Source organism: Leuciscus leuciscus, assembly GCF_965113295.1.
Source record: "Leuciscus leuciscus genome assembly, chromosome: 3".
Taxonomy (NCBI): Eukaryota; Metazoa; Chordata; class Actinopteri; order Cypriniformes; family Leuciscidae; genus Leuciscus; species Leuciscus leuciscus.
This window is the reverse complement of record NC_138727.1, coordinates 47,879,735-47,897,959: the sequence shown is the minus strand read 5'-3', so window position 1 is coordinate 47,897,959 and position 18,225 is coordinate 47,879,735. Positions and strand designations below refer to the sequence as shown.

At 35.7% G+C, this 18,225-nt stretch overlaps 2 protein-coding genes and 1 long non-coding RNA gene across 6 annotated transcripts; 2 read left to right on the top strand and 1 right to left on the bottom strand.

Moving 5' to 3' along the window:
- Positions 1-453: 453 nt before the first annotated feature.
- LOC309495766 lies at positions 454-4,447 on the bottom strand. 2 transcript variants are annotated; one of them, XR_014204815.1, is made up of 7 exons: positions 3,952-4,447; positions 3,783-3,855; positions 3,628-3,700; positions 2,988-3,078; positions 2,797-2,895; positions 2,454-2,577; positions 454-844 (listed from the first exon to the last, which is right to left on the bottom strand). It is a non-coding gene; the product is annotated as an uncharacterized lncRNA (long non-coding RNA). The 2 variants fall into 2 exon arrangements; XR_014204816.1 differs by having other exon boundaries at positions 3,783-3,851.
- Positions 4,448-4,539: 92 nt separating this feature from the next.
- On the top strand, positions 4,540-12,976 carry LOC309495173 (uncharacterized protein). Of its 2 annotated transcripts, none has more exons than XM_082164791.1 (10): positions 4,540-5,014; positions 5,083-5,113; positions 6,020-6,433; positions 7,188-7,847; positions 9,336-9,395; positions 9,514-9,602; positions 10,137-10,195; positions 10,274-10,425; positions 11,171-11,308; positions 11,458-12,976. In XM_082164791.1, the coding sequence occupies exons 1-10, from the start codon at positions 4,955-4,957 to the stop codon at positions 11,826-11,828; spliced, it is 2,034 nt and encodes a 677-aa protein (XP_082020917.1). In that variant the 5' UTR covers positions 4,540-4,954; the 3' UTR covers positions 11,829-12,976. The 2 variants fall into 2 exon arrangements, with proteins under 2 accessions (XP_082020917.1, XP_082020916.1); XM_082164790.1 differs by having other exon boundaries at positions 10,089-10,195.
- Positions 12,977-13,113: 137 nt separating this feature from the next.
- On the top strand, positions 13,114-17,852 carry elmod2 (ELMO/CED-12 domain containing 2). Of its 2 annotated transcripts, none has more exons than XM_082164793.1 (9): positions 13,114-13,167; positions 13,782-13,929; positions 14,768-14,796; positions 14,938-15,035; positions 15,660-15,789; positions 15,876-16,009; positions 16,092-16,160; positions 16,263-16,396; positions 16,981-17,852. In XM_082164793.1, the coding sequence occupies exons 2-9, from the start codon at positions 13,785-13,787 to the stop codon at positions 17,136-17,138; spliced, it is 897 nt and encodes a 298-aa protein (XP_082020919.1). In that variant the 5' UTR covers positions 13,114-13,167; positions 13,782-13,784; the 3' UTR covers positions 17,139-17,852. The 2 variants fall into 2 exon arrangements, with proteins under 2 accessions (XP_082020919.1, XP_082020918.1); XM_082164792.1 differs by lacking the exon at positions 13,114-13,167 and adding an exon at positions 13,214-13,690.
- Positions 17,853-18,225: the final 373 nt, after the last annotated feature.

The following is an 18,225-nucleotide window of genomic DNA, read 5'->3' as shown; positions in this document are numbered from 1 at the left end:
CGTTTGATTGACGAACTTACACCAATGATTCTAGGTGGTCTTGGAAATGATTGGCTGGAGTTTTTCGAGTCCTGCCCGTTCCACAGTTGATTAAATTGCTTAATTTTCATTTCAGTGCTTCTAACCATACACTGTAAAGAGGTTGCTGTAAATTTTACAGTAACTTACTGGCAGCTGGATGCCAGTAAGTTACTGTAAAATGTTTTACAGTATTATTACTGTATTTTCACTTACAGTATACTGTACCATTTACTGTAATTGCATTTACAGTATTATTACTGTATTTTCACTTACAGTATACTGTATCATTTACTGTACTTGCATTTACAGTATTATTACCGTATTTTCATTTACAGTATTAGTATTGTTTTTTGTTTGTTTTTTTCATTTAAATTTTCTTTTTTTAATTTATGTTTACCCCACCCCCCAAAAAATCACAATAACTCACAAACATTTGTCCTTATAATATTCTTTTTAATCGTTGAACATTTTGTTTTAGAAGTACAAATTACAAATCTTGACCTTTAGGAGCCACTAGCTGAAGAAAAAAAAAGGCAACATCTCCAAAGTCCATAGAATTAATCTCCTGGTGACCATTTATATCTGTAGCATGGCAAAAACGTACACACACTGAAAAGCAAAACAGGCCTTAAAACAATAAAATACAGTCAAAGTCAGTGTTGTGTTGTTACATTTCAGTAATTTTGCCAGTCAAAGTTGACAACCTCTCTGATGAGAAACACTGAGGGTTTCAGGCTGATGCTTTTCTTTGGACCTTTCCAGATTTCCATCTGATCTGTGCCTTTGGTGTTTGGTGCCATCAGGGTTGACTCTCAGAATGAACCTGCAAACACAAGCAGGGAAAAAATATATAATTTTTTCAGACCGGTGTTGGCAGAATTTTCCCTAACCCTCAAACTTGATGCTGCATGTACTTTGGCGTTAATAAAAGCACTACATCTGATTCTGAATCCACCTACAGTAGTGGTGGGGGAAAAATCGATTCTGTTCAGTGTCGCGATATTTTGCGCACGCAATTATATTGATACAGTAGCGCAAAGTATTCCAATATAGGTTATAAGGCTGTGACGGTGGCAGTTTTTTTTACCACTGCGGTGGTAATGGACCAACTACCTGCAGTGGTTGGGGGGTTATTATGAAAATTGAAATAAAAAAATGTAGTTTATTCGAGCAAAAAAGTCTTTATTTGAGCAATTCCGTCAAAGAAGCAACACAAAGCCTGTAAAGCATTCAAATACATATCAGTAAATATTAGAAACTTACATAATAGAAAAGTTAAATCTATATAAAAAAAAAAAAACTTTCGTTTAATACTTCCACACAAAGACACGTGATTCCACATGAAGCCATACCGCTCTGTGCTTTGAGAGGGATGACACGAGGAGGAAAGAGACCATCGATCTATTTTCTGATATCTTCATGTTTTCTACTTGTTGTAAAAGGTATGAAAAGTGAATTTAATCTTCCACAAGGGCAAGACATTTAAGCTATGTTTGAAATTGCGCTGCCAAAGAGAGCGAAACTAAAAATCAAATAAACTTGACGCGCCGTACATGTCTAATAACAAGCAAAAACTGTGTTGAAATGAATCTGACGTGCAAGTAAAAATGTAGGCTATCTGTCCTACAACGTTTTTCTACTTTACCACAGTAAAGAATGTGAATGTAATAGGCCTAAATAAAAGCGAACCAAGGAAGAAACGTTTATAATCCCCTTCGAAAATCGAGACGTAAGTGAAGATTTTGGGAAAAAAACAAGGTATTAAATGCAGGGATGAGTCACAATTTTTGGATATTCGATTAGTTTATTTAATTATAGAATTATAGTATATCGAATAGGTTGTGTAATTATTCTCTAAAATAAAATCTCCATGTTTTTGGTGCTAATGCGGTGGTGACGCGTTCATATAATTACGTTCTGTAATAAGGTCCTGTGTCCTGAATGTTCAAGGACAAAGTTTTTGCACTAGCCTCCAGTAAATGTGTAGAAGATGTTCACAGATTTAATGTGACATTTGTAGTGAGTTGAGCAGTCTTATTTTTTGTAATGTCTTTGAATAATATGGGGGACATGAATCGCAATATATCGCAGAATCGAATCGCAATACTTGCTGTATCGCAATGTTAGGAAGCGCAATAATATTGAATTGTGGCCCAAATATCGCAATACTATCGAATCATCAAATTTTTGCCAATTTCCACCCCTAACCTACAGGGATGGTATTACCCCATAATACATTACATTAAAATCATTAAAGCTTCATTCTTTTTCAATATTCCTGTAGCTTAGATTTCCAGGGAATGGATAATTTAAATTAAACTTAATACAATGTAAGTTGCTTTGGATAAAAGTGACTTCCAAATGCATGCATGTAAATGTAATGTAATGTAAAAAAAAAAAATATATATATATATATATATATATTGGTTTACCTGATTCTGCATTCGACAAAATAGACAGCTAATGCTGAAGAGTCGTCTGTTAGCAGTTGTAACTGGATGATGATTCTGCCCTTCATTGTCAGCATCCATGTTTTTGCTTTGAGAACAGACTCTCCTGAAACAGACAAAGTCACAGCAGCCTTTTAGTGTTATAGTTTACAGAAAAAAAAACTAAAATACAATAACAGAACTTATTACTAACAACAATAACATGTGGGGTGAAGATGAGGTAAGATATAATGTTGTATGGTGTTTATAGTTTTTAATCAATTAAACAACATTAAAAATATTAGTTAGCAAAACTTTGCTATATTGATAATGGTATATTGCTAACCCTTTCCTCCTCCTTCTCCTCTTCCTCCTCCAACGTCAACCCGTTCTGTGTATTAGTGGAGAGCGTCAGCAGTGATGTACAGTCCGGAGGGAATGGCCGCTGCAAATTCAAAATAAAGAACAGAAAAGAACATGTTTGCCTGCTTAACTAATGCATACTTCAGCTAATTTAGTTGATGTCATCTTACTCACCTGTAGATGTTATCACCATTACGAAGGCAATCACAAAAAAGACTCCAAAATACACCTCCGACATTTCAGACGACATAATTCAGACCACAAACTTGAAAATAAAACAAAAGATGAAATTAACAATGGTGTTGGATAAAGGGTTAGTTTACTCAAAATTGTAAATTCTGTCACCATTTACTCACCCTCAACTTGTTCATAACTTCCATTAAATTATTTAATGTGCTGTATACAAAAGAAGATATTTTAAAGAACATGAGCAACCAAACAGTTACTGGTCCCCATTGACATCCAAAGTATTTTTTCTATTATAGAAGTCCATGCGGACCAGCCACTATTTACCAACATTATTCAAAATATCTTATTTTATATCTTAATAATATCTTATTTTACATAAATGTTCAGACGAAAGAACTTCATGCAAGTTTAGAACACGTTGTGGGCGAGTAAATGATGACATACATAATTTTCTGTTTAAGGTGTACTACGTTATCCCTTTAACTAAGTTTTACTCAGTATTTACGCTGTACATCTGCCAAAAAGTTGTGAAAGAGGAGACAGAACATACCAAAGTTATTATGCTTCTCTGTTTAATAAGTTTACTTCGGCTAATTTAGGTGAAGGTGACCATAACGTTACATACCAGTTGATGTTATCACAATGAAAAGGCTCCAACACACTCCATCGTTGCAGATGGCATTATCCAGATCACAAACCTGAAAATAAATCATATAGGCCTACGTGAAAATATTGTTTAAAACCCGCACTTTAACAAGGGTTTCGTCTATCTCACTTTACCTCAGTATTTCACGTTGAGTTCGCTGTTAGCTCGGTTAACGTTACCGTCGACTCCGCCCGCCTGATGAGCTAACTTGCGTTAAAGAGGCAGAGGAACACACAACCATTATTTTTTATAGTTTTAACTAAAGAATATTTCGGCTAATATAGGTGAACTTAACTTACTCACCAGTTAATATTATCACCGTGACAGCGACCCGGCCGACAGTCAGGAAAAAAGACAGTAATAAAGGCACCAAAAAAAAAACATTCTGACGACAGTCAGGAAAAAAAGACACTAAAACCATTCAGACGAAAACAAAACGATACATCATGTTAGTTTGCTGTTAACATAAGTAAAAACATTTGAAAATGTTTATTTTACATAAAATAGAAATTATATACTAACCTTTTTGGTGAGTTACATGATATTTTGTCCGTGCATTAACTGCCACTTCACCCCTCAAAAAAACACTTGAAAAGAAATCCCTCTTGCCATTGGTCAGTTTTTCGCGGGCAAGTTCACTACTGTAAATTGATTTACAGTAGTGAAGAATTACAGTAGTGACCCTATATTTTCCCATAATCCTTTGCTGTTTACAGTAACATACTGTATACATATTTTACAGTATCTTACTGTACATATTACAGTAAAATACTGTTCAAATTACAGAAATCCGTTACAGTGTAGACTTTAAAAAATGCTTCTAACTCAGTGGCTGTAAGTGGGTTAGGAATAGGATTTCAAGTGATTTTGAAAAAGTGGACAAAAAAGAGAATCACATACCCCACCTTTAACAATGACATTTAGAAAAATGTAGCATTGGTAGGCTACATGTTGATTCAGAGTTTGATTCTTATTATGCTTACGTTATCATAGCAAAATGTTTAGGAGGCTATTTCACGTGATATTTTTAAAAGTGGGCAGAATACTGTCTATACTAGGCAGTATGTACAATAGTACAGTACTAGGCACTTTCAATTCGGCACGGCCAACCTGAATATATCTACGTGATCGAGCAGCGCCCTCTGTCGGATCTAGAGAGCGTCGCATGTCATTACGTCATGCGTGACAGGTAAACTTATCTCATTAACTGCAGATATAATACAGGTGATGCTGACAGCTTCTTCCGTTTATGTTTTAAAACAAGCAACTGAAAACAACGTAGAAAGTTCACGATCATAAATCTAAAATGACTAGATATAATCTTCTGATATTAATCTATTTGACGCGTTTGATAAACAGTGCTGAGGTGAGTAACTCGTCATCATAAATCATCTGATCGCTTCACATCTCTCTCATACTCTCTGTTTTTGGCAGATCAACAGAAATGACGGCCAAGCATCCGCAGGTAAACAGCTGTCAGTCACATTTACATGATAAGTATGAAAACTTTTTACACAAATGAAAAAATGGAGCTCCAATTGCTGTAGACTTAAAGGATAGTTTAACCAAAAATGTACTCACCCTCATGTCGTTACAAACCCGTAAGACTTTTCGTTCATCCTCGGAACACAAATTAAGATCTTTTTGTTGAAATATGAGAGATTTCTTTCCCTCCTTTGACAGTCTATGCAAATCTACCACTTTAACGCTTCAGAAAGTTCATAAAGAGATCGTAAAACTAATCCATATGAATTGAGCGGTTTAGTCCAAATTTTCTGATGAGACACGATCTCTTGATGAACCGCTTGAATTTAGGCTTTTTATTCACATAATAAACATTGATCAGCAAACATAAACAGAAGCTCAAACACGAGAATGAACCTCATTGGTTCTTGCTCGTCAATTTCATTAAAAAGATCGTCATTTGTATTCCAAAGATGCTCGAAAGTCTTATAGGTTTGAAATGACATGAGGATAAGTGAGAATTAAATTTTTTTTGGTTGAACTAAACCTTTAGCATGTTTATGGTGTCCTCCTGGATTTCCAACTTTTTGATGCAAAGAACCCCCTTCCTAAAATATAAAATTATTTAATAATGACCATTGTGTGTGACGTTACGGTAAAGCTAAAATAAATAATACAATTAAATGTTAATTTTGTAAAAGAGCTGTATTTATTAACATTATTTATTTGATCTTTTTTTTTAATTATTCCTTTATATAGCCAGTAGTTATTACTCTTTAATGAAAATATTTAGATATTTTGGGGGATAGGTGTGCTCATATCTCTCTCTCTCTCTCTCTCTCTCTCTCTCTCTCTCTCTCTCTCTCTCTCTCTCTCTCTCTCTCTCTCTCTCTCTCTCTCTCTCTAGGTGGAGGGCGAGAGCAATACGCCTTCTATGCCCTGCGGAGCTGCCATCAGGTCCTGCACGCTGACAGCGGTGAGTTCTTCTCCCCCGACTACCTGTGCTCAAACCCCGCAGTGTGGTGCAACTGGACCATCCAGGTGCATCCTGGGAAGCGTGTGGAGCTGTACCTAGAGGACTTTACGTCCCCGGACTCCTGTCATCTGAAGAGCGATCAGATCCACCTGGATGAGTCTCCATCGGCTGCGGGGGGGCAGAGGGTCCTGGAGAGGTGCTGGATGAAGGCCAGGTACACCTCGGTGTCCAACACTGTCCAGGTGGTGCTGCTCATCGACGGGGACCCCGCCGAACCCTACAGGGGCTTCTACGGACACTATAAAGCTTTTGGACCACTGGATATTCCTGATCTCAAGAATGATGGTGAGTGATTTTTTTTCTATAAAACGTATTATTATTATTATTTATATTACACACACACACTCTAGAATTTAGCGCTGTCAAATCGTTTGTAAGAATATAATAGGCTATATGTATATCTTCTGTATCATATACTATACATTTACAGTCTCTATCCATCCATCTATCCATCTATCTATTCCACTGTAATATTTCCTCCATTTAAAATATTTAGATATTTTGGGGGCTAAATGTGCTAAAATCTCTGCTCTCTTTATCTTATTCTTATTTTTAAGATTATTATTATTATTATTATTATTGTATAACATTTTGTATATTTTATTTTTAAAAAAATTGTTTATAAAATATATGTTAATATATATTTTTTTCCTCTTCAATTAAAATATTTTAATATTTAGTAGGGGCTAAATATGCTAAAATGCTTGCTCATTATAATAATAATAATAATAATTAATATTATTTAAAAAATATATTTAATTTCTTTATTTATATATATATATACACACACACACATGTGTATATATATTCCATAAAATATCTAAAAACACATACATATAATTTTTACATGCATATATATGTATTGCCTTTAATGTTCAATGAAAATATTTAGATAATTTATATAGATTTTTTGTGTCTGTTTTTCCTCTTCAATGAAAAAAAAATACATGTATGAAGGTGAGGTTTTGTTTATGTATCTTTTAGTAGACTGATGTGTAGATGTTGACACCAGCTGCACTCTTTACTGACATTTCTATAGACAGAAGAGCAGCATTAGGTGGAGAAACGGATGCAGTTACTGGTGCTCCTCCAGGTCTGAACAACCAAACCACTTCTTCTGGTCTGACCGGGTCAGGGACATTCGGAACCACTTCAGTAACTAAAGAACTGCATTATGGGAAAAGGAAATCCTGGGAAAAAAGTCCCGGGGATTCAACTACGGATTCAGCTCCTCGCGTTCTAGCGTCTGGTTACGACGGTGAGGTTTCATCCAATGATGATGCATACTATGATACTAATTTCTATGCGACGTCACAAGAAGGAGCTGGTCGGTGGGGCCCTGAGACCCAGCAAAACCAACCGGGAAGTGGACCGTCTCGAATCCGCTCCAGATACCAGGCTGTTCACACACACCTCACAGACACACTCGGCACACACACTCGCAAGCCACACATCTGGACCGAAGCTGTTAAACCCTCCGCTCGCTCTCCGTCTGCCATGCGCAGGAATGTGGACGCACAAGCACGCGCTTCTGATGAGACCGAGCCGGACAGAGCCAAAATGGCGTCTGATGTTGGGGAAGTGAGGTGGGTGAGAGTGGGACAGCGGGATGATGGGGAAGACGTTTCTTTGGAGATGGCAGGGACTGAGAGCAGCGTCACACTGGACGCACAACCCAAATTACACCGCAGACCTAAAGGTGCAGTTACAGTCTTTACATTTAAAAAGCATTTACGTTTGGCATAAAGAGAGACTCTTTTATGACCATCGCTGGGGATTTTTCCTATTGTAATTATTTTCATGACAATCAAGCACACCAACCTTTTCTAGTTACTTAAAGAAATTAAAAATAGCCTAAATTATTATTATTATGCAAGGAGTAATATTAACTATTATTTTATTAATGCTTATAAAACAATTATTATTGTTAATATTGCATAATAGTAATAATAATACATATTTTATCTAATTCAGGATTTGGTGGAACATTGTTGTTGTTGTTGTTGTTATTATTATTATTATTATTATCATCATCATCCAAGGGGTAATATTAACATTAATGAGGTTATTAATATATAAAAAGTTAATAATTATTGTTGTTATTATTAATGATAAAAATATCGGCATCTAAGGGGTATTTTTTAATGATTTAATTCGTTTAAAAATGTTTACATTTATAATAAAAGTAATAATCATCATCCAAGAGGTAATATTATTTTTTGTTTAAAAAGTTTATTATTATTATTATTTTATTTATTCATTTATTTTTTATCATCATCATCAAAGGGGTAATATTAACAATATTAATGATTTTATTAATGTTTAAAAAGTTAATAATAATAATTATTATTTATGATTATGATTATTATGATTATTATTATTATTTATTATTTATTATTTATTTATTATTTATTATTTATTATTTATTATTATCATCATCATCATCATCATCACCACCACCACCACCCAAGGGGTAATATTAATTAGTTTAAAGGGAATAATAATTATTATTATTATTATTACCATCATCATCATTAATGAGGTTATTAATATATAAAAAGTTTATAATTATTGTTGTTATTATTAATAAAAAAAATATCGTCAACTAAGGGGTATTTTTTAATGATTTAATTCATTTAAAAATGTTTAAATTTATAATAAAAGTAATAATCATCATCCAAGAGGTAATATTATTTTTGTTTAAAAAGTTATTTATTATTATTATTATTATTATTATTATTTAAGGGGTAATATTAACAATATTAATGATTTTTTTAATGTTTAAAAAGTTAATAATAATAAATAATAATAATAATAATATTTATTATTATTATCATCATCATCACCACCACCACCCAAGGGGTAATATTAATTAGTTTAAAGGGAATAATAATAATAATTATTATTATTATTATTACCATCATCAAAGAGGGAATATTAACAATATTAATGATTTTACTAGAACATGTTTAAAAAGTTAATAATAATTAAAATAATAATTATTAATTAATTATATATATTTTTATTGTTATCATCATCATCATCACCCAAAAGGTAATATTAACAACAATAATGATTTTGTTTTAAAAAAGTTAGTTATAATAATTAATAGTTTTAAATATGACCCAGACATTTTATCTTTACCTTGTGTTTTCTAGCATTAACCGTTGTTTCCCTCCATCCACAGAGAAAGCTCACTACCAGCAGACCTCAGGAAATGTCACACACTACAGTCATTTACCTGGCGGTGAGACTGAGTACCACATTAACCTCAACTTTAGGTTACATAAAGCTGCCACTTACAGTTCATCATTAAAATCTAAATAAAGTTATATATATTGCTGTAACATCATCTGTCCAATCAGAGCTGTTGTTGGAGGCGGGTGTCGAGGTCCGTCTGGAGCCTGAACATCATGAAGAATCCTCTTCCCTCAGTTCTGCTCTCGAGAACATGGTGATGCTCAGTGTTATGATTCCTTATGTGACCCTGGACCACAAAACCAGTCACAAGGGTCACTTTTTTTGAAATTGAGATTTATAATTGAGCTGAATAAATAAGCTTTCTATTGATGTATGGTTTGTTAGGATAGGACAATGTTTGGCCCGAGATGCAACTATTTGAAAATCTGGAATCTGAGGGTGGAAAAAATCTATTGATAAAATCGCCTTAAAGTTGTCGATTTATGTTCGCGATTTTGCTGCATCCACTCACAAAAATATTTGTAATATATTTTTTGTAGAAAATTAACAAAATATCTTCATGGAACATGATCTTTACTTAATATCCTAATGATTTTTGGCATAGAAGAAAATTCAATAATTTTGACCCATACAATGTATTGTTGGCTATTGCCACAATATACCCGTGCGACATGTGACTGGTTTTGTGATCCAGGGTCACGTAAATTCCCTAAATATTGCGATTCCCTTTTAAATTTAGAATATTGTTGTCAATCGGGCAATTTTTGGCCTCAAAATGGGTTTACAGATACGAGAAGCGTGTGGCCGTCTCACCCTGAAGAGCCTGGACTTCAAACGACTGAAAAAGTGAGCACCTCCTGAAGCATGTTCACTGGGAGGCTCTTCTAGATCAGCTGACAAGACTGTCCATGGGTTTGTTCGTAGGTTGAGTTCTGGCGTTTTCTTCATCGTGTGGCTGAGGTTTCAGAGGGCCGCTGTAGGGGATCTTCAGTCTCATCTGCAGGAGCTACAGGACAGAACCATCAAATCTCAAACCAGCAGAACTCAGGGCGTCATTGCATCGGTCTCTACTGAAGGTGATCGCACACTCGTCACATGACCTTTCAGGTTCCTCTGTGCTTTCAGAAACCTTGCTGGGACCTCATACTAGCCAAAGAAACATCTCTCACACACGCACGCACTCTCGCACTCACTCACACTCTCACACTCACTCACACATTCACTCACACGCACTCCTCGCACGCTCACTCACGCTCACACGCACACTCTTGCTCGCTCGCTCGCTCACTCACTCGCACGCACTCACTCACACACACATTCACCCGCACATTCACCCGCACGCACGCTCACTCACCCGCACGCACGCTCACTCACCCGCACGCACGCTCACTCACCCGCACGCTCACTCACTCACCCGCACGCGCACTCACTCACTCGCACTCACTCGCACTCGCACACTCACTCGCACGTACTCTCGCACTCACTCACACGCTCACTCACTCGCACTCACACGCACTCACGCACACTCACTCGCACGTACTCTCGCACTCACTCACCCGCTCACTCGCATGCACTCACTCACCCGCACTCACACACACTCACCCGCACTCACACACTCACTCGCACTCACACACTCACTCGCACGTACTCTCGCACTCACTCACCCGCTCACTCACACGCACACTCACTTACACGCTCACTCACTCATACGCACATTCACTCACTCGCACACTCACTCTCACACACTCTCATAAGACTGCATTTAAGAACTAGTCTAGAGGTAATCAGTCTGTCATTTTCTCTGTGTGTGTGTTTGAACAGACATCAATGAGTGTGAGACACAAATGGCGGTGTGTGACGCTCACGCCGAGTGTGTGAATCAGTTCGGCTCGTACTCCTGTCGCTGTCTCCATGGTTACCACGAGGGAGCGAGCGTTTGCGCGGCGTCTGATGAACCTGGTAAGAGACTGATATTCAGAAGTTTATGGACAGGTCCACACTGTTTATGGGTGATCAGTCTCAGCTCTCATATTAAATTAAATATTTTCCCAAAAACTGTTCTCTGATTGCCTTGCATAACTTAATTTTCCTCCCCACTCATTTTCTAGACTGTAACGAGACATCATCTCCCACAATCCTCCGGGGTGTTTACGCCATCTGTGGCCTGCTCGTGTTGCTCATCTTGCTGATACTGTTGGTGATCCTTTATCTATACCGTCGACACTTTAGGGGGGTGTTCCTGCTTCGCTGTCAGAAAACTAGCATTAGCAGTGTCGTGAATGCTGTCGCTAATGGCGATGACAACAATAACACAGGAAATGATGACGGCAGATCATCCAGATTCCCGCCTCCACCTCCACCCACGAGGATCCCCAAAGATGGCCACCGCTCTCTGGACCTGCCATTATTACGCTTCAGCTCGCTAGTGCCTCCTGATGGATTTAGAAGTAAAATACATGCAGAGAAACACGAGTTTTGATTGTTACGGTGTTACTCTTGTCTGTCACTAAATGCACTGCACTTCACAGGGTGTGTGACTGGTCTGATTTGTACTAGTGAGCTATTTACTTTGTTTCCATGTATGCCTTTTTCCTGAGTTAGTTTATAATTCATGAATTATTTTGGTAAAAAACTGGTTTGTTTGGTCTGTTCTTGTATTTTTGTTCACAGAAGACTTCTCACTCTAAAAAAAAAATAGAACTAAATAGAACTAAAAAGTGCTTTCTGTACTTTTTTTTGTTTTCAGTGTTTGGGTTATGTAATCAGATTACTTTTTTTTTGTAACAGTGCAATGTAAAATTAAGTGGATACATTTTACTACTACTCTCGCTTTATATATTTTTCATTAGCTTAAATTGCTTTTTGTAAGTGCAGTCTCAATTAAAATATCTTTGGATATTCAAAGGATGTGGGAGTATGTTTTCAACAGCATCTGCTGTAAAAAGCTCAGATTATGGCAAACCAAATTATCTTAAAATGTTCCCAACGTTACTTATTCTAATTGCATTTTTGTTAGTAAGAATTAAATTAGAGAGCTCTACAATTAAATTCTTATTAGTAACAATTACAGTTAGAGATCTCAAATTCAACTAGCAGTAACATTTCCTATTAGAGATCTCTACAAATACATTTTTGCTAATCATGTCTCTATTGACTTCCATTAATTTTTACAGAGCTTTACAATTCAATTCGTACTAGTAACCAACCATTACAATTAGAGGGCTCACTTATTCCATTTTTACTAGTCAAAGAAAACACATTATTGCAGAGCTCTGCAATTGCATTCTTACTAGTAACAACTGAATTTGAGAGCTATCTAATTCTTACTAGTAAAAATGCAATTACGACGAGTAGCGCTGGGAACATTTTAAGCTAAAACGGCTTGCCATATAGGCCTACTATTTATAATTTTCCTCTGCTCACGTTGTCTGGAGTTTTTTGTCTACTGAAATTTCATGGAAAGATTTTTTTTTTTTTGCATTGTTTTGTCAGCAGAAAAACACATTAAATAACAGTACAGCCCACTGAAGAGATTCATGTCAATCCCTCTCAGACTCGCTTTCATTCCCGTTGAAAACCGAAGATGGCGCTGCTGTGAATAAGGTCTAGATCAGTGATTCTTACTCTAACACTTTTCAAACAGATAATTGTAGTCTTTATATAAATAACACACTCTAAATGATCTATGTATATGATATATTAAAGATTAAATTAAATGTATTGAGAATAAAAAGAGACTTCACAGGCTCACTTGCGCCCTCTGGGTGATTCTGCGCATGCGCAAGAATCCGAATCATTTCCGGGCGAAGTGACTGCTAGTAAGTGTGATCCATACAGTTACTGCACTTTATAACATCTTTAGTACATCGTATTAAGTGCTAGAAAAAGCAGCGACTCAACGTGAAGCAATATAAACGGAGGCATTGTCGTGAATTGCGTCATTAGTTGAATTCACGCGGCTTATTTGTGTTTTTGATGGCCAATATATCTCGTGCATGAACAACCTGTTGTGTTGTTGTCCGGCTGATATTCTTAAAGCATAATTTTTTAGATTATGTATAAGCTATATTAGTCATGTAGTTGAAAAGTTTGTGTGCTTTGTGTGAGTTCTGAGGGCTGATTTGATGGTGGGCAGTGTAAACAGTCATGCACAGATCTTATTGATTAATAGATTACTAATAATGCTTGTTCCTAGCAGAATGCTTGTTGTCTTGACTGAGTACAAGGATCAGCAGCTCATTTGCATTGCATGAAGTGTACATTATTCATGTGTAGACATAGAGACAGTAAGAGCTGTGTGCAGTTCATTCTAAGAACATGCATGAAAAGTGTCCATATTGTGTACGTTGCATTCCTGTCGCGTGTCCAATAATGCATGTGGGAGAAAGCGCAGTAGTTTGACTGAAACTAACTGATGATGTTTGTGTTTCAGAGGATGTTGGGGTATATCTGGCAGTGTTTCTATTCCTCCTGTCTGCGCTTCTGGCTGAAATGGTTCCTCCGGATTCTCACTGGAAGATGCGAGTTACAGCGCATTTGTGCCCGATGCAAAGCTGGAGCTCTGAGGACATCACAGATAGGTGACGAGGACTTATTTATTTATGCCTTAAAATGAATGTATGGAGGAATAGTTAAAGGGATGGTTCAGCCGAAATGGAATATGCTGTCATTAATTACTCATCCTCATGTCGCTCCAAACCTGTAAGACTGTGAAACTTTCGTTCATCTTCCAAACACAAATGAAGATCTTTTTGATGAAATCTGACAGCTTTCTGTCCCTCCAAACTACCACTTTAATGCTTCAGAAAGTTCATAAAGAGATCGTAATGTAATCGTCAAATGTAATCCATATGAATTTAGCAGTTTATATGAAAGATTTATATGATGAACAGATTTAATTTAGGCTTTTATTCACATATAAACATTCATCAGCGCACACGTCATGGTCGCTTGGCGTGCGAGAACCAATGAGGTACCAATATGTGAGTAAAAGCCTAAATTAAATCTGTTCATCGGATAAATCTTTCACTCCTCAGAAAATTTGGACTAAACTGCTAAATTCATATAGATTAGTTTTATTATCACCTTATGAACTTTTTGAAGCGTCAAAGTGGTAGTTGCGTAGCCTGTCAATGGAGGGACAGAAATCTCTCAGATTTAATTAAAAAGATCTAAATTTGTTTTCTGAAGATGAACGAAAGTCTTACAGGTCTGGAACGACATGAGGGTGAGTAATTAATGACAGAGTTTTCATTTGACTATCCCTCTCAAGGTATTGTTTAACCAAAAATGTATGTTCTGTTCATGCAGTGACCTGTTTGTAGTGATTATAATTGGTTGACATTTGTTCTTTTAGCACAGTATTTTAATTGCAATGCATCACTTTTGCAAACCTGTCGTTTTTGCCTTTCTTTGTAGAGTATTCTCTGAAGTCCTCCAAAAGCAAGGTATGTGTAAAGACAAGATGGTCGCTTCAGCACTTTATTATCTGAGTATTAGCTAAACATTGATGTGGACCACAATCTTTAGCCAAGATTGATCTGATTAACTCACTTTATAGTGCACTCTAAACGTTTGTGTTTGATCAGGTATTGCGAGCAGCTTTGTCTTTGAAGGAGAATGATTTGGAGGACCATCTGGCTCAAATAATCCGGGAAAAGAGAATCAAGGAGCAGAAAGATCCTACGTGAGGCTCTATTAAGATTGTGTTAACTTCATTCAGTTGGGAGAATTTATTTTGTTCACAATATGCGATTATCTGTTGTTGTTGTTGTTTTTTTATCACACCAAATTTATATATTTGCACTGAAAGGGCATAAACTGTAATTTTTCTGATTATACGAACCATCATTTTGACCAAATAGCCTCTGTTGCCAAGTTTGTTGCTAAATGTTTATGTAAGATTTAGTTTTTAACAGTATATTTATTGTTAAGAAACTTTTTTTCCTTTTTACAAAATACAAATTACACATTACAAAAACATAAAATAATCATCCTTTAATTTGAAATAAAAATAACTTTAAACTACAAGATCAACAACATATTTTGCAATGTATTCATGTAAAAATCTAGTTAAAAATAATCAGTTTTCCCTAATTAAAACAAAATGAATATAAAAATAAGTTAAAATAAATATCAAAGCATTTTTAATAAATATTTTTAAAAAATTATACATTTTTAATACATTTTTCACTTGAAACGCATCTTAATACCAGCTGTAAACAGAATGTACTCAAGATATGTGTATGTTGTGGATATTATCAAGGTCTAACATCAGTTTTACATGCAAAAAATTGTTTTTCTCTTACAGGTTTAAGGGGAATCTTCGTCAATGCTTGTTGCAGATCAACGGATATAACAATCTGTTTGAGGCGGTTGAGGAACTAAGAAAAGAGGTGTTCGACTCTGAAAACGAGGAACATGAGAACATGCTTCTGAAGGTGATTGATTTACAGTCTGACATCATTTCTGACTATGATATGAGCTTCAGTTCTGACGCTCTGTGTGTTTGCTTACACTCATCCAGTTATGGGACCTGTTGATGCCGTCAGAGAAGTTGGAATCGAGGATCACGAAGCAGTGGGGAAACATCGGTTTTCAGGGCGACGACCCGAAGACTGACTTCAGAGGGATGGGGATGCTGGGACTCACAAACCTTCTGTATGTGGAACCTTTCTGATCATGATGAGTTACAGGAAGTGGTTGCTTCCTTGATCATTCATGTTTTTCTTTGTTTCCTCAGTTTTTTCAGTGAGAAATACACCGACGCAGCCCGGCAGGTCCTGTCACACGCTAATCACCCCACACTAGGGTAAGTCCTCTACGCCATACGCCACACACTCAGTGTTACTCAGCATCATCACTCACAAAGTTAGTGAAATTGATAGTTATTGTAATTTCTTTGTCATTGCAGGTACTCGTATGCCATAGTGGGCATCAATCTGACTGAGATGGCGTACAGCTTGATGAAGAGTGACGCTCTGAAGCTTCATTTCTATAACACAGTCTCTGGAAAACCACAAATGCAGGACTTCCATCAGCTCTACTGTGAGTAAACACACACACACACACATGTTATAGAAAGATAGATTTATATTTATACTGTACTTTAAATTTATATAAAAAAGTTTAAAACAAAAGTTTAAACATGATAGAAGAGTGTATCTGACAAAATTTGTCAAAATCATGGTCTTATAATATTTCATTCCAAAATAAACAATTTGAAATTATAATTTTTTTGCATTACAACATTTTCTCGCTCTCGTTACTTAAAAAAAATAAAAATAAAAATACTGTTAATTGTTTTTTTAATTCAGCAGAAATGCAAAGGAACTTAACTAAAAAATCAAATACTTAACAATTTATACTTTAACATTACGTATAACTTTTTTTTTTAATTAGTAATAAAAAATAGTTTTTTTTGCAAAAGTGCGTAAGAAAAAGTTTTATAAAGTATAACATTTTTGCCTTATATTACAGTAAATGTTGTATTCAAGGATTACGTTTCTTTTATGTAAAACTAAAAATAAAAAAAGTATTTATTTATGTTTTTTTTTCTTTGTTGGACCTGTTTTTCGCTTCAGAAAATCCTCTCCGTTATGGTCACGTGTTTCCTCTGTCTCTGTTGGTAGGTTACCTGGCGTACGAGTTCGATAAGTTCTGGTTGGACGAGGAGCCGGAGAGCATCATGGAGTTCAATCGCTACAGAGAGAAGTTTCACGACAAGGTCAAAGGGCAACTTCAGGTGCCGGAGGTCACGCTCATCATGACCGTGGACCCAGAAAAGTGACTTCAGCATTCCAGCATCATTTCAAAGACAATGGGAAATCGCTACAGTTGATTTTGTTTTCTTTTTCCATTGATAGTTTTTAGTTGGGAAATGTACAACGTGCATGAAACGTTATTTGAATATAAATAATTAAACAGCAACTGTATAAAGTGTACATCAAGGGTACATAGCTGGTTGTTTAGCTACATTTACCCGGTCAGGGAAAAGACTTACACTGTTAAGTATTACTATTAATACTTTAGAAGTGATATTTTAAATTCCCCATCACACTTGAACGTTTTGGTCGTGCACACATGACTCCTGCTTCTTAATGTTTACCCATCTCAGGAAGTTGACGTTTCTGTTCATAAGATGTTAGGAAGTTGTTATCGTTCTGTTTATGCAGATGATTCAACCTCTTTGCATGTTAAAATGCGTTTAAGTTGTATTAAACCCTCACCCGTCGTTATCCTCTGCACAATTCTTCGATGTGGCCTATAAACAAGTATTTAATGTCTAATCTGTTCTGTGAATATTATTATTATTCAGACCTCAACTCAATTCCAAAGTACAGCATTTTTATGCACAAATGTCAATGTAACACTGTGTTGTTTTATTTATAAACGGTGTTTGGTTTTGAAGATGTAACTTTTTATTCCTGATGATGACCCAATTAATTTTATAGTGTTGGATTCATACCTAATGTTGAAGAATAAAATTAGTGATTGAACATTATTACGCAATGTTTGCTTCTTTTCATTAGAGCTTTGGCAATAAGAATTAGTTCAAATATTTTTGACTTTTTTTTTATTTTTAAATAGGTAATTAAATTAATGCAGTTCATGATTTTTTTTTTTTTTTGCACGTCTTCCATCCTATAACTGGTCACCATTTCATGTAATCATTTGTATTCACCTTTTTGCCTTTACTAGATCATCTTACCTTATCCTGTAATATGAATTTTTTAAAACATCTCTTGTAGTCACTCAGCAAATATGGTCATAAAATCTGCATAGCTAACAAACAAAATGCAATTATATTGTTGTCACAAAAATGAGTTTAACCAATGAACATCTTCATGATATCATAAATATTAAAAGGGGTTATA